This window comes from Ananas comosus, linkage group 14 (genome assembly GCF_001540865.1).
Source record: "Ananas comosus cultivar F153 linkage group 14, ASM154086v1, whole genome shotgun sequence".
In the NCBI taxonomy this organism is placed as follows: domain Eukaryota; kingdom Viridiplantae; phylum Streptophyta; class Magnoliopsida; order Poales; family Bromeliaceae; genus Ananas; species Ananas comosus.
This window is the reverse complement of record NC_033634.1, coordinates 9941772-9955651: the sequence shown is the minus strand read 5'-3', so window position 1 is coordinate 9955651 and position 13880 is coordinate 9941772. Positions and strand designations below refer to the sequence as shown.

The following is a 13880-nucleotide window of genomic DNA, read 5'->3' as shown; positions in this document are numbered from 1 at the left end:
AAAATTATCGGGTTCAAGAGCTGGCCCCCACCAAATCCATCGTGTAGCACTTTGTCCAGTATAGTACTTAGGTCTCACACTTCGTTGCTGATACCAATTATAACGTTCTCATCGGGTCCAAACCAAATCATAGATGCAGATCAAAATTACCGGGCGATATACCAGTTCAAGAGCTGGATCCCACCAAATCCATCGGTGTAGCACTTGTCCAGTATAGCACTTAGCTTTCACACTTCGTTGCTGATACCAATTATAACGACCCGACCCGCTAGCAACAATAACTCGTTGAGTCTAAACCACCGACCTAAAAATATTTAAGTCCAGTTATTATTATTAGCATATAGGCCTCATATATTCTGATCAGATTCATTTTTGCACCCAATATAGGACTATTAGAGCGTTTCCGGTATAAAACACTTTTATAGATTGAAAGTAAGCCCCATTGACTCAATTTAAAGCTTGGACAAGATTTCTAAATTTGAGATAAATTTTAAAACTTGGACAAGATTTCTAGATTTGAGATAAATTTCACCCTTTATTTTTGAAAATTTTAGTAAATTTTGTTAAGAGCTTTTAGATGGCCGCGACGTTTTTTTTCTGAAACAAGCTTATTTCCAGGTGAGAATAAGATTAATTAAAGTCTAAATTTAATTTTAATTATTATAGTATTAAATTATTAATTATTCTAATTAATATATTTAAATCATTATTTATTATTTAAATAATAAAATAATTAATTTACTTATTATTTATAATTATTTATTAATAATGTAATGTATTTATCTATAAACTAATATTTATATTGATTAACCATTAATATTTTTATTAATCTAATTAATTTTTTTACTAGTTATCTAGCTAAAATAAGTTACTGCCTAATTAAAAAATTAAATTATTTTTATATTTAATTAATTAATTAATTTATATATTTTTATTATCTTATACAATATTCATAGGTAATAAATTTATTAATTTATTAAATTATTTTTAAGTAATATTTTGATGTTAATTAATTAGATAAAATAATTTTAATTTAAAATTATAATTTTTATTCCCTTTGTTCCAATCTAACCATCCAAACACTATTTATTTTATTCTCAGAAACAATCCAATTTTTATCCAAATGCAAAATTAGCCTAGTTCCTATTTATATCTGAACTTGTATCTTTTTCTGGAATAAGCAGTTCTTACTTATATCCGAATCAAACACAGCTGCTTAAGAAAATCAAAGGACAATTTTGATTTAAGGAACGATTAAGTTCGGTGACTATTCGATGACTTTTGCCCTCGCCAAAATTGGTGCGCTCACTCTATGTCTTTCACAACTCAAACCTAAATCTTTTCTGCAACTCTCCAAATTTTGAAAGTTCGGCCCCCTCCACCGCCTCGCCCTCCGCAGTAGAGCGATTGAGGCGATGAAGAGGGCAATCGAGACGACGAAGAGGGCAATCAAGGCGGCCAAAAGGAAGGTTCGAGACGGCGGCAAAGAGAGCGATTAAAGTAGCGGCGGGGTTCGAGATGGCTACTTTATAGTTCTTTTTCCTTTATTTTGTATTCCTCTGGCTACAATTTTTTTAATTCAAATTTGTTTAATAATTATATGTCATAGTTGGATGCAATTTATATCTATACATATACATGATTTTTCATAACTAAATCTAATATGGATATATCATCTTCATTTCAGGATGGTGAAGTCCACTGTTTGTTGTAAATTTTTTTATATATTTTTTTATCTTAGAAAAACTCTTTCTCTTTCTCACAGCCACATCCTTCAACTCTTTCCGTCTCTCTTTTCTTTTTCCTCCTATCTCTTTTTTTTTTTTTATCTCCCAAACCAATAGCGGCATTTCTTCTTCTCCGCTCACCTCACCTATGTTGCGATTTTGGATCTCTCTACCTATAAATTTAGGGTTTTTTTTTTTCTCTGCCCATTTTTCTCTTGCTCGTCTCTCGGAGCCCTTCGGTCCCCATCCGCTACTCCTTATGTGTCCTCGACAAAACGGCTTACAATGCCATCGCCAGCTATCCCATTCTCAATAATTATGGAATATATATTCTCATGTTTTCATTTCTCCTATAAATTTTTATTTTTTTTTCTATTATCTATCTATCGCATCGTGCAGGTTACTTCACTAGTAATATATGCCTTATTCAAAGCGCGAGCCCTACAATTTGTATATATAGACTTAGTATTTATGTTACGTATATATTAGGCCAAATTGCACATTTGGCCCTCAAACAATAAGGTGCGTGAAACTTTGTTCTTCAAGCTTTAATTCTTTATAATTTTTGCTTCGAGCTTCCTGGTTGTGGTAAAATATAGCTGACTTAATATTGATATACTGGTAGTGTGAAAATGATATAGCAATATTATAACTATTATATGATAATAAGTAAATTATCACATCACTTTCGCATCAGAGATTTATCAATATTCAGTCAACTAAGTTTACAGGACTTTATTGCAATAATTTACAATGTTCAAGTTAGAAATTAGGAAAAACTTCAAATACCAACCCTGTGATTTCGCACTTTCTCACTTTAATGCCTTGTGGTTTAAAGTGTATTACTTTCGTATCCTATGATTTTATTTTTCTTTTTTTATTCCCTCCACTAATTTTTTCGTTAATATTAGTGATAAAGTTAAAATTAAAGGGTACTAATATGAATATTCCATAAACTATAGATGGAGTATCTAAAGTTTTTCATATATGATTTAACAAAAAATTAACAAAAGAGCTGACGAAAAGAGAAAAATAAAATCACAGGATATTAAATTGATACACTTTAAACCACATGATACTAAAGTGAGAAAGTGCAAAACCACTGGGGTGGCATTTGAAGTTTACCCTAGAAATTATAATAAATTAAAATCTAAGGATTCCAGTGTCCAATAGATCATAGTTTGAGGACTAACATGCAATTTAGCCTATGAGAATGAGACTTATTTATACTATATATATAAAAGGTAGAAAGAAAATTTTTTATTGACAAACGGAATCTTAGATGAAATAAAGTAATATTTTATATACATTATAAAAAAAAAATTATATAATTAACTAACTAAAAATAAGTCATGTTTAAAAAAATGAACGGTTCAAAATACCTACCAAATCAGCAATAATTTAAATTTAAATAATGAATTCAAAATTAACTTTAGATTTGAGTTTGATTCAAATATGTAAATCTAGAATTTATTTTAATTTAATATTTATATTTACAATTAATTTAATATATTAAATGTGGCATGTGCATTATAACTAGTATTCTATGTTCTATTATATATTAGGGAAAACTTCAAATACCACCTCCCTAGTTCGCACTTTTTCACTTTAGAACCCTCTGGTTTAAAGTGTATTAATTTAGTACCCTGTGGTTCCGTACTTTCTCATTTTCGTACCTTGTAATTTAAAGTGCATCAATTTAGTACCCTGTAGTTTTATTTTTCTCTTTTCGTCAGCTCCTCTGTTAATATTTCATTAAATTATATACAAAAAAACTTCAAATACACTACCTAGGTTTACCGAATATTTACTTTAGTACCCTTTAGTTTTAACTTTGTCACTATTTTTCTTTTCCCCATTAATATTTCGTTAAATTGTATACAAAAAAACTTCAAATACACTACCTAGGTTTACCGAATATTTACTTTAGTACCCTTTAGTTTTAACTTTGTCACTATTTTTCTTTTCCCCATTAATATTTCGTTAAATTGTATATAAAAAAAACTTCAGATACTCTACCTAGGTTTATCGAATATTCACTTTAGTACCCTTCAATTTTAACTTTGTCACTAGTTTAACGAAAAAAATTAGTGAAATGGATAATAAAAAGATAAAAATGAAACCTCAGGGTACTAACTTGATACACTTTAAACCACATGGTATTAAAGTGAGAAAGTGCGAAACTACAGGAGATAACTTGATATACTTTAAACTGCATGGTATTAAAGTGAGAAACTGTGAAACCGCGAGGGGGTATTTGAAGAGTACCTTATATATTAATAGCAAGCATCTGGTAAAGCAAGTGTCACACAGTTTCCTGCAGCAGCAAAAGGACAATAATTAGATAAAAACAAGATTTCACATGTGAAACAAGCCTTTTACTGCACCCATATTCCAACTCTTTTGTTTTCACACACACACCCAAAAAAAAAAAAAAAAAAAAAAAACACTTCTTTGTGATGTGCAAAATATATATATCCCCAGTGCCCACACACAATTAACAAGTGGAGTTCAGTATCATGGGGTCCCATGATAAGCCACAGTTTGTGAAAGTGCTTCTACCAGAGTTCTTGGAAAAGCTGGTACTGTAATTAATACATATTTCTTTTTTCTTCTTATTTTTTCTCTTACTAGTTAGTGATTACTCTTTAATATGTATACCTCATTCATCATGTATCACTGATACTCTGAAATTATCACCATAATTGTGATTATTTTTTTTTCTTAGCTTAAAGTAGTGCTCCTCCTTTTATAGTAATTTTCCAGCTTCTGGAAATTGCTTTTGGCTTAAAATGGCTTAGGAAATTGAGAAGGGGAAGTGAGGTGGGTTTTTGTACAATGTGTTCTATAAACTATTAACCTCTGAATAGTTTATTTATGAAACCATGTATGTGTAAATCTGGTTTGGATGTATGAATTTTTTTTTTTTGGAGAGAGAGAAATGTAGTAGGCTTCCGTTTCATTCATTTTTTTAGAAATAAATTTAGCTGGAAATGTGAAGCAACTATATTTCGAACTTGGTACCTCGGGTACCAACCATCAAGTTCTTTGCCGCTTGCGCTAGGGACGGTCGGTGATGCATGAATATTTTGTTCAGAAAATTTCTTGGTTTACTTAAGAAGTTTCCAGTATTTTGTAGTTAGGAGTGTGATTAAATGTCTAGAATAAAATAGTATATCCAATCTTCAAGTCATTTTTCGAGAATAAAATAAATCACTTTTGAAATATTATATTCTGTTAAATTATGGAAACCAAGACTTTTTAAGGAGCAGTCGACCGTATCTAACGCAGTTGACTAAGGGTTGCTGGTTGATACCTGAGGTCTCAAATTCGAATTCTAGTTGCTTTACATTCCTAACTGAGTTCATTTAAAAAAAAAAAAAAAACAAATCGACTAAACATCAAACTCCTTGTTTCTAATCACATAAGAAATTTTCACAAAGGATTTCAAGGGACAGTTATTTCATATCTGATCAATGTATTGGTAGCTTCAGAATATGATTTTAACATAAAATTATTCGCAGTCTGTACATCAGATCTGAAAATTTCATGCTCAGAATTTCAGGCCTTTAATCTCGAACTTTTACAGACTTCGATCTGTGATCATCTGCATGCAGATTTTCATGCAAATGAAAGCAGCAGAAGTATATGAATGATCAATTCAAATCAGAGAGTTAATTTTCGCGTAAAACCAGTATTCGAATTATGTGTCGAAAAGTTAGTAAACTGAATCACCCTATTCATCTTACTGCAGCCGATTCCTGATGCAATTGCGCAGCTCCTCATGCATCAGCACAATGGAACTGCAACTCTGTTCAGCCCTCTCGGCAAATTTTGGCACATTGCCCTAGAGAAAGATGCAGATGACAATACGCACTTCAGCAACGGTTGGCGAGAGTTCTCGCGAGCCCACGATTTTACCGCGGGCGACTTCCTCTTGTTTCGCTACGAGGGAAACATGGTCTTCAAGGTCAAGGTGTTCGACGTAACTGGATGTCGCAAACAGTATGATAGAGCAATCTCAGAAAAAAGATCATTCGGCGCAAAAGATGAGATCCTCGAAGATGTTTGCGACGGTGAGGACTAATTGCTGGTTTCATTTTGTTCTGAGCAGTTACTTAATCTTCTCATATCAGCAGGTATGTGTAACTCAGATGATTGGCAGAATCTCTCGACAGGTCGCAGAAAGAGAGGGAAACCGACAGCACCAAAAGAACAGCTGCAGACTCCGCCAGGTTTTCTGGCGACGGATAAATCAGCGACGAAGAACAACCGTGCGAAAACCGTACCTCATTTTGAGAAGATCATTAGACCTTACAACTTCTCCTGCGGTCACATGGTCAGTTCGTAAAGTCGAGCTAGTTTAATTTCGATTCATCGAGTGTTTATGCTTAAATGGTGCAGAACTACTTGATGTAGAGCGTGCCGAGGAAGTTTTGCGCGTCGAACGGACTCACGAGGAAGGAGGAGATGGTGCTCGAAGATCCGAAGAGGAGATCATGGCATGTGAAGTTGTGGCACGGCGTAAGCGACAGCCGATTGCTGTCCGGGTGGAAGGAGTTTTCTGCAGTGAATAAGTTAGAAGAGGGAGATAAGTGCACCTTTCAGCTCGTCTCTGACGGAATACTGCGAGTTCTGATACAAAAACGCCGTGCGTAACTGCAGCTTATCTTCGAGTTCTGTGTTCGATCCTTCGTTACATGTTTTCGCTTCATGTATGTTCTGGTCATAGTTTCTCTCTAGTATTTCACTTGGATTCAAAGTAGGATTCTGAATTATGTTCCATTCCAATCATAGTAGTACTTCGAGCTTTGAAAAATAGGAGCCTTATATTCTTTTCAATTAAAAGTTAACGAAATTAAAAACAAAGCTTAACTTTAATCCCTCCTCTAGTATTCGACAACTAAGCATCTTCTAAATTTGCCACATGTCAACATCTTTTTTATTGTAAAGAGTGTGGACTTTATTCCGAACCAGTTCAAATCTCTTTGTTTTTTTTTTTTTTTTTTTGCTTGAACCGAGCCGATCATTGGTAAGTGTGAGCTCCTCCGAACCAGCTCAAGTCTTTCACGTGTTTCTCTTTTTCTTTACTTGAGCCGAACATAGTTTCTCTCTTTTTTTTGCTTGAACCGAACCGGGTCAACTTAATTGCATTGGATCGAACAGACCTAACTGCTCCACATGTTTTCATTTTTGAACCGAATTTTTCTTCTTTTTTTACTTGAACCGAACCGATCACTATCGAGTGTGGGTTTCACACTGAATCGGCTTAACTTTTCCTCTTTCTTTACTTGAACCAAACAGGGTGTTTTTTTTTTTTTTTTCCTTTTTTTTTATGTGTGTTTGAACCAAACTGAATCACCTATATTAAGCCGAACTGTTCCTCTTCCTTTTCCTTGGACCGTTATCTTTGTTTATCGGCAAAATAAATCCCGCCCCTCATCACTGCTTCTTTCATCGCCATTTCCTTTTTTTGTCGACATTTTTTATTTTTTTCTTCAATTATCTATCCGTTGTATTACACGAATTACTATACTAATTAGTACATAAAATTAGAAGCTATTGAAACAGAAAAACTGATACTTGCCGACAAAATTTAAAATTTTTAAAAAGATATTTGATATCAATGTTTATAGCACTAAATTAGTAATTTTGAAATTTTTGTAGGAATACATATGAAGCTCTCCTCTCTATTTTGGCTACTTAGCATTTTCATCTTTGATTCATATAAATTTACCTTCAATCGAAACTGAAATATTTCAAAATAGTATAATTAACTTCTTTCCATCCTAGGCCGAAGTCAATTACGAAAAAAATATAAAAAATATATATATATTAGTCATTTCTCGCATCTCTAATTTTTATATTATTCATTTTTTTCCTAAATAAACAGCAAAATTGAAAAGCTTTAATTCCACAACTATTCAAACAAACCAAAAAAAAAAAGAAAAACATTATTTGAACTCTAGTTTTTCCAAATGTCTAATCTGAACTCCACCTTCTCTGACAAATAGATCTGATTCAATTCCCATTTATTTCCAAAGTGGAATTTTTTTAATTAAGAAATTATAATTATAAAAAATATTTTTAAAATATTTTATTTATAAATTAGGCTTAACGGCGAATGAATTACTGCTTTCTAAATATGGTAAATTATTCATTGAGTTCTTTAAAATATTTAAATTATTTTTAGGATCTAATACTATACACATCTTTTGTAGTTCAGAGTTAAAAATATATATAAGTTTAGTAGAAATGATAAACAATTAATCACTTTTAGAAAATCGTATGTTCAAATCTTGTTTCATAAATAAAAATAAAAAAAACTTTGAATACCACCATGTGGCTTCGCCTTTTTCACTTTAGTATGTGTGGGTTCATTTTTCTCTTTCTTTTATTGTCTACATTAATTTTTTTCGTTAAATCAATGACAATTAAAACTACAGAGTACTAAAGTAAAAATTTGATAAACCACAAGATATTGAAGTGAATATTCGATAAATTATAGGTAGGGTATAAATCTGAAGCTTGTTGTGCATGATTTAACGAAAAGTTAACGGAGGTAATGACGGAAAGAAAAAAAATGATACCAAGGATACTAAAATGATATATTTTAAATCACAGGATATTAAAGTGAGAATGCATGAAACTATAAGGATGATATTGAAGTTTACCCATTCTATGCCTATTCTTAGAAAAAAAAAAATAAGGGCTTTCTTTGCTGATAGCCCTCTCAAAAAAAATTATAAATAGTCCCACAAAATTTATATTTACAAAATTGACCCTATCACCACCACGCAAGCGTCATGTTAAGTTGAACATAGTAAAACATTCAGGGTATATTTGGTTCGCTTCTTTTTCAACTTGGAATCGAAATCGGAATGGATGAATCCGTTTGTGGGTGTTTGATATGTGGAAGTCGCATTCCGATTCCGATTCCCGAGTGGAATGGGAATCTCCCAATCACCTCTTTTTCCAATCCGGGAATTTGAATCCGAACGAAATGGATATTTATTCGGATTAAATTTATTTTTCAACTTTTTTGATTAAAATATGAGTTTAAATTTAGAAATTAAATTTATAATTTTAAATTTTAATTTGAACTTGAATTAAAAATTAAAACTTAATCAAGTATTTCTAATCTAACTTATGAATTTGAATTTAAATTAAATTTTAATTTATATAAAATTTTATTCAAATTTATTTGAAATTTAAATTAAAATTATGGATAAAAATTAAAATTTAAATTGTAATTTTAAGTTTGAATTTGAATAAATCAAAATTTAGTTTTATATTTTAAATTATCCACTCAATCTTCAAGTTTATTTTTTTTTAAAAAAATGATTTAAAATTTAATGTATTTTAATATTAATTTTTAATTTGAATATTAAATAATATATTATAAAGATAATTTAGATATATTAATTTGATTACGTTTTAATATTTACCTGAACAAACACACGATAATTGGAATGATTTATTCCGATTCAGTGACGATCAAAACAAATTAAGTAATGGAGTCATTTCGATTCCGATTCCAGCTTATTCGATTCTTCTGATTCCGATTCCGACTTCGAGCCGAACACTCCCTCATTGTATCAAACACGATGAATAATTACCGTGACTTAACTTATAACAACGTTTAATATAATAAATACGGTGAATATAGAAAAGATACGATTTAATTTAAGTATAAAACATGAAAAGGAGACGTAAATTACTCACCATGTTAACTAACGAACGGGACATTTGTGTGACGGAATAGATTCATCGTACAAATATAAATTTTGTAGAGTAATTTATAAAAATAAAAATTCTGAGAAGCTAAAAATAAAAAAAAAAAAAAAAAATTCTAACCTCCAGAACACCTTTGAGGAGTACATGAACCGGACTCCAAAAGCACCCCCTACCTCCTCTCTCTTCTCTCTCTCTCTCTCAGTTGAAGAAAGCACTTCCCTCAAAAGCCAAAGACCCATTCAGGGTGAAGCTTCATGCAGTCGTGCGAGAAATGGTTCTCAGAATCATAGGCCCGTTTGTCCTGCTGCTCCCACCTGAGTTTCTCCAAAAGCTGGTTATATATCTATTTATATCTTCTTCTTCTTCTTCTTCTCTTCACTACTACTACTACTACTACTCCTACTACTACTACTATCATCCATATAAACCTAATGTTCTCAATGAATGGGGCTTGTTATCTTAGTTGTCACTGAATTTTCGTTTCATTACTTTTCTTTTCAAGTTCTGGAAGTGTGGATGCTTATATATGAAAGAAATTGTAAAAATAGGTTCAACCCTGTTAATCAAAGAAAAAAAAAAAAGACAGAAAAGAAAAAAGAAAAGTATGAATCATTTGGGAGCTAGAAGAGATGTGTCTTGAAATTCCTAACTCTTTTGAAGGGAAAAAGTAGGTGTTTTGGACCCTGGAAAAAGAGAGAGAAAATACAGAAAATAGTTTTCTGACTGGAAAAGTATTTTTCCGTCCGTTTACGGAAAAGTATGAAAAAAAAAAATATGAGAAAAAAGTCTTTTCCAATATTTCCGCTCCTTTGAATCCAAGAGAAAAACTAGCTTTTTTAAAAAAATATTCATATTTATTGGAAACCACTGTTTTATTTCTCACACTAATTTTTTATGAAATTTGGAAAAAAAAAATCCAGAAAAGCTAGTTTTTTGTCAACCAAAGGACAGAAAACTCTGAAAAAGTGTTTCTCTGTGAAGAACTCTTTTCTTGGAATTTTTTTCCGTACTTTTTCGAGAAACCAAACAGTCCTTAACTTTAAAATGTTTCCTGTACTTTTTTTTTTTTCGGAATTCATGGAAATGTTTTTGTCGCGAAAAATGGAATTTTGGAATGTGTGTTTTCCATGGAAATTTATTCCCTAGAACAGATTTTCACATTTTTAGGGTTAAACAATAGAAAGTAAATTACTAAAAACCACGTCCTGATTCACTTTATCTTCTGTCTCAATTACCCTGACATAAAAGATCGCATCAATTTCAACACTGCACTTTACTGAAACTTGAGTATGTTCGAGAATTTGAAATGATTGCTGAATTTAGATGCAGATATTTTGATAAATAGGTTGGTGGATAAAGTTGGTAAAAATTGTTGGTAAAATCGTGTGGAATTGAGCGACTTTAGCCAAATAAATGGGGAATTTTACCAAATTGATTGATAATAAGTTCATCACATTTTATAGTTCAAGTTACTTTGCAGCGAATAAAGCTCGATTAATTAACTGTTAATAGCTAACAAATCCATAGAATTTAACAAAATCCTTTAACTTGATTAACTGTAAAAACTCAAATACAAAAACTTAGAAGTTAAAGGAGTGTAAATATAAAAAATAAAAAAATGAAAAGTTAAGGGGTCTATTTCAGAATGGCATATAGTTGAGGGAGTCCCCACACATTATTACCAAAATTGGATAAATTTGAGACAGTGGTGTAGTCCTGTAATCGGATGCAGAGCAAAGTGTGAGGGGTTTTTTGTAATATAGCCAAAAAAAGAAATGTCAAAATGTATGGGGACCCCATCAACTGTAGGTTATTTTGAAATTGACCGCCTCAACTGTAGGTTATTTTGAAATTGACCCCTCAACTATAGGCTATCAAATTTTGACAGTTTAAGAAGTTGCAGTTCAACAAGCTAAAAAAGCCATTACAGCAGTTAAATTCCAAACCTTGCAATTTGACTAATCGAAATAACTCCAATCAAACGAACCAAAAGTAAAAGTAAAAGCATCCCTAAAGTTCACCAATTAGTCGAGATATGTGGTCGATTTTAGCTTCTATTCGGATGTTACGATAACTTCTGAAGTGATAACTTACACATTATGCCGATTTTCTTTTGTGATTGTAGTCATGTTTTTCAAGATAACGTAACGAAGAGAATGTATTACGAACAAGATGTTTAGACATCGAATCAAGCTTTTAACGCTAATCGGGCTTGCGAATAATTGACAGGACTGTACTATTATGCTCAGTTTGTTAAATTTCTTGAGAAGAAATAGAAGTGATTCGCATTTGATATTTTATTGCAGCCGATTCCTCGACCGATTGCTGAGCTTCTCACGAAAAAGCGTAATGCAACTGCAACCTTGTTTAGCCCCCTCGGCAAGTTTTGGCACATAACTCTCGTCAGAGATGGAGACGACAGACTGTACTTCGACAATGGCTGGCGCGAGTTCTCGCAGGCCCACGAATTAGTCGCAGGCGATTTCGTCCTGTTTCGCTACGAAGGAAACATGGTCTTCAAGGCCAAAGTGTTCGACACGAGCGGATGCCGTAAGCTGCGTGGTAAGATCGTCCACAGAGTTTCGAAGAGAAGTTTGGGTGAAACCAAAGATGAAAACCGCGACGACATTCGTAGTTGTGAGTATTTCGAGTAATTGCCAAATCTTCTCATGTGACAATATTTACTTTGCATGTAAGTGCCATTCAGATGATCAACAAGATACCGAAGAGCCGCGCACTCCTCCGGGTTTTTCAGCAAAGAAGAAATCGGTTGAGAACGAAAACTCCGCGCCGTGTCCACCGCATTTTGAGAAGATAATGAGATCTTGCAACGTCAGCGGAAACATTCGTCGTCGCTTGTGCCTGGTTAGTTCGCTACGTTCTTAACAGAACAGTTCGTAACCATTATAGTCCTATTATTTATGTGCTTAAGTGAAACTCAATTGAATTACGTAGAGCGTTCCAATGAGTTTCCGTTCATCGTACGGGCTCCTGAGGAGGGAGATTGTACTTAAAGATCCGAAAAAGAGATCATGGCCTGTGACATTATGGAATGGGAAAAGAGATAGCCGGATTCATCGAGGGTGGAGGGAGTTTGCTGTGGGGAATAACTTGGAGGAGGGAGATAAATGCATCTTTCAGCTAATATCTAGCGGGGAAATGCGAGTTCTTATACGCAAACGCTGCTGCGCATAAGAAGCAGCAATCCATTTTCCAGATATGTGTTCATTATCTTTTGTTTCTTCGTCTTTTTAATGTAGGTAATTACTCGGTTGCATGTGGGCTTCGAATTGTAGTGTTTTTGGTATTTTGGGTTCCATTTGCTGACGATGCGCATGTTTTCGTGAGATGGATTGCTTTATGGTATAATATTTTGGATCTATATTTTGTTTATGCATCTTATTATCCTACAATTCACAGTTTGATAGATCATCATTTTTGCTGTTCTTGATGTTTTCGGATATACTGAACAATCTATAATAGGAATGTAAAATACAAAATAATTTACATCTAATGCAAATTTTTTTCATCATAGTATGTCGAATCCTTTCGTCTTTACTTGCTTAACAGTTTTGAACTGCAGTTTTCTGAACTTACTGCTGCACAAATGGATACATCTCAGACTGTCATGTTCACATTGCTTGAAATAAGGAAGATCATGATAAATTTTTATTGTGAGAGGAACTGACATGAAGAATGTTTTCTGCTGGCAATTTCTGCAATGCTGACACTGCTGTGGACTGTACAGAAATGTTTGTTTTTATGTTGAGGTAAATTTGGCTGCCCTGATGATTGCCTCAAAAGCTGCTAAGAAGGACTGCAGCTTTGTGAGGAAGCTGAATTAGATCACAGTTAAGAAGATGAACTGCCACAATCAGGCTTGTTCGGTGAAAGATGCAAGCAATTTTGAGATTTTTTTTGTGGTTTACGTCGTAAAATTGGACGAAAATTGTCACATTTTATTATTGATGCAATAAACATTATTCGGTACTGATGCGACTTCTTTTGTTAGATTCAATGGAGTTTTTGACACAAGAAACTTAATTTAACCTATTTTTTACTCAAATTTTACTTTGATTAAACGGAAATTTTAGCTGAAATTTTTTTAAAAAAATGCCATTAAAAAACGAATCTTATTATAAAAAGGAAAATTAAAAAACCATTATATAATTAGCCATTTTGATTGATTATGTGATAAAGTTTAGAGAGCCTAATGGTTAAAATTAAAATTGAGAGCGCCTGCTGATAAAAGAACTGCTTTTTTAATTTCTAACGAATAAATTAAAATAACCTTCGATAATTCTAAAATTAGTAATCTAACCCTTTGCAGAACTAGTTTACTTTTTGTCACATTAGGGTCATGTAAGCATTGGATTGAATACATAGGAAATGAAAAAAAAAAAAAAAAAAAGTGAA

General features: G+C 32.5%; 2 protein-coding genes across 5 annotated transcripts; both read left to right on the top strand.

The window, feature by feature from the left end:
- LOC109720696 (putative B3 domain-containing protein Os04g0347400) lies at positions 4218 to 6534 on the top strand. 3 transcript variants are annotated; one of them, XM_020247966.1, is made up of 4 exons: positions 4218 to 4309; positions 5482 to 5803; positions 5906 to 6066; positions 6147 to 6534. In XM_020247966.1, exons 1-4 carry the CDS (start codon positions 4247 to 4249, stop codon positions 6384 to 6386), a joined length of 786 nt encoding a protein of 261 aa, XP_020103555.1. In that variant the 5' UTR covers positions 4218 to 4246; the 3' UTR covers positions 6387 to 6534. The 3 variants fall into 3 exon arrangements, with proteins under 3 accessions (XP_020103555.1, XP_020103554.1, XP_020103556.1); XM_020247965.1 differs by having other exon boundaries at positions 5867 to 6066; XM_020247967.1 differs by having other exon boundaries at positions 5867 to 6066; positions 6132 to 6217.
- LOC109720045 (putative B3 domain-containing protein Os04g0347400) lies at positions 9643 to 13454 on the top strand. 2 transcript variants are annotated; one of them, XM_020246918.1, is made up of 4 exons: positions 9643 to 9798; positions 11771 to 12026; positions 12172 to 12329; positions 12420 to 13454. In XM_020246918.1, the coding sequence occupies exons 1-4, from the start codon at positions 9736 to 9738 to the stop codon at positions 12657 to 12659; spliced, it is 717 nt and encodes a 238-aa protein (XP_020102507.1). In that variant the 5' UTR covers positions 9643 to 9735; the 3' UTR covers positions 12660 to 13454. The 2 variants fall into 2 exon arrangements, with proteins under 2 accessions (XP_020102507.1, XP_020102506.1); XM_020246917.1 differs by having other exon boundaries at positions 9644 to 9798; positions 11771 to 12101; positions 12420 to 12857.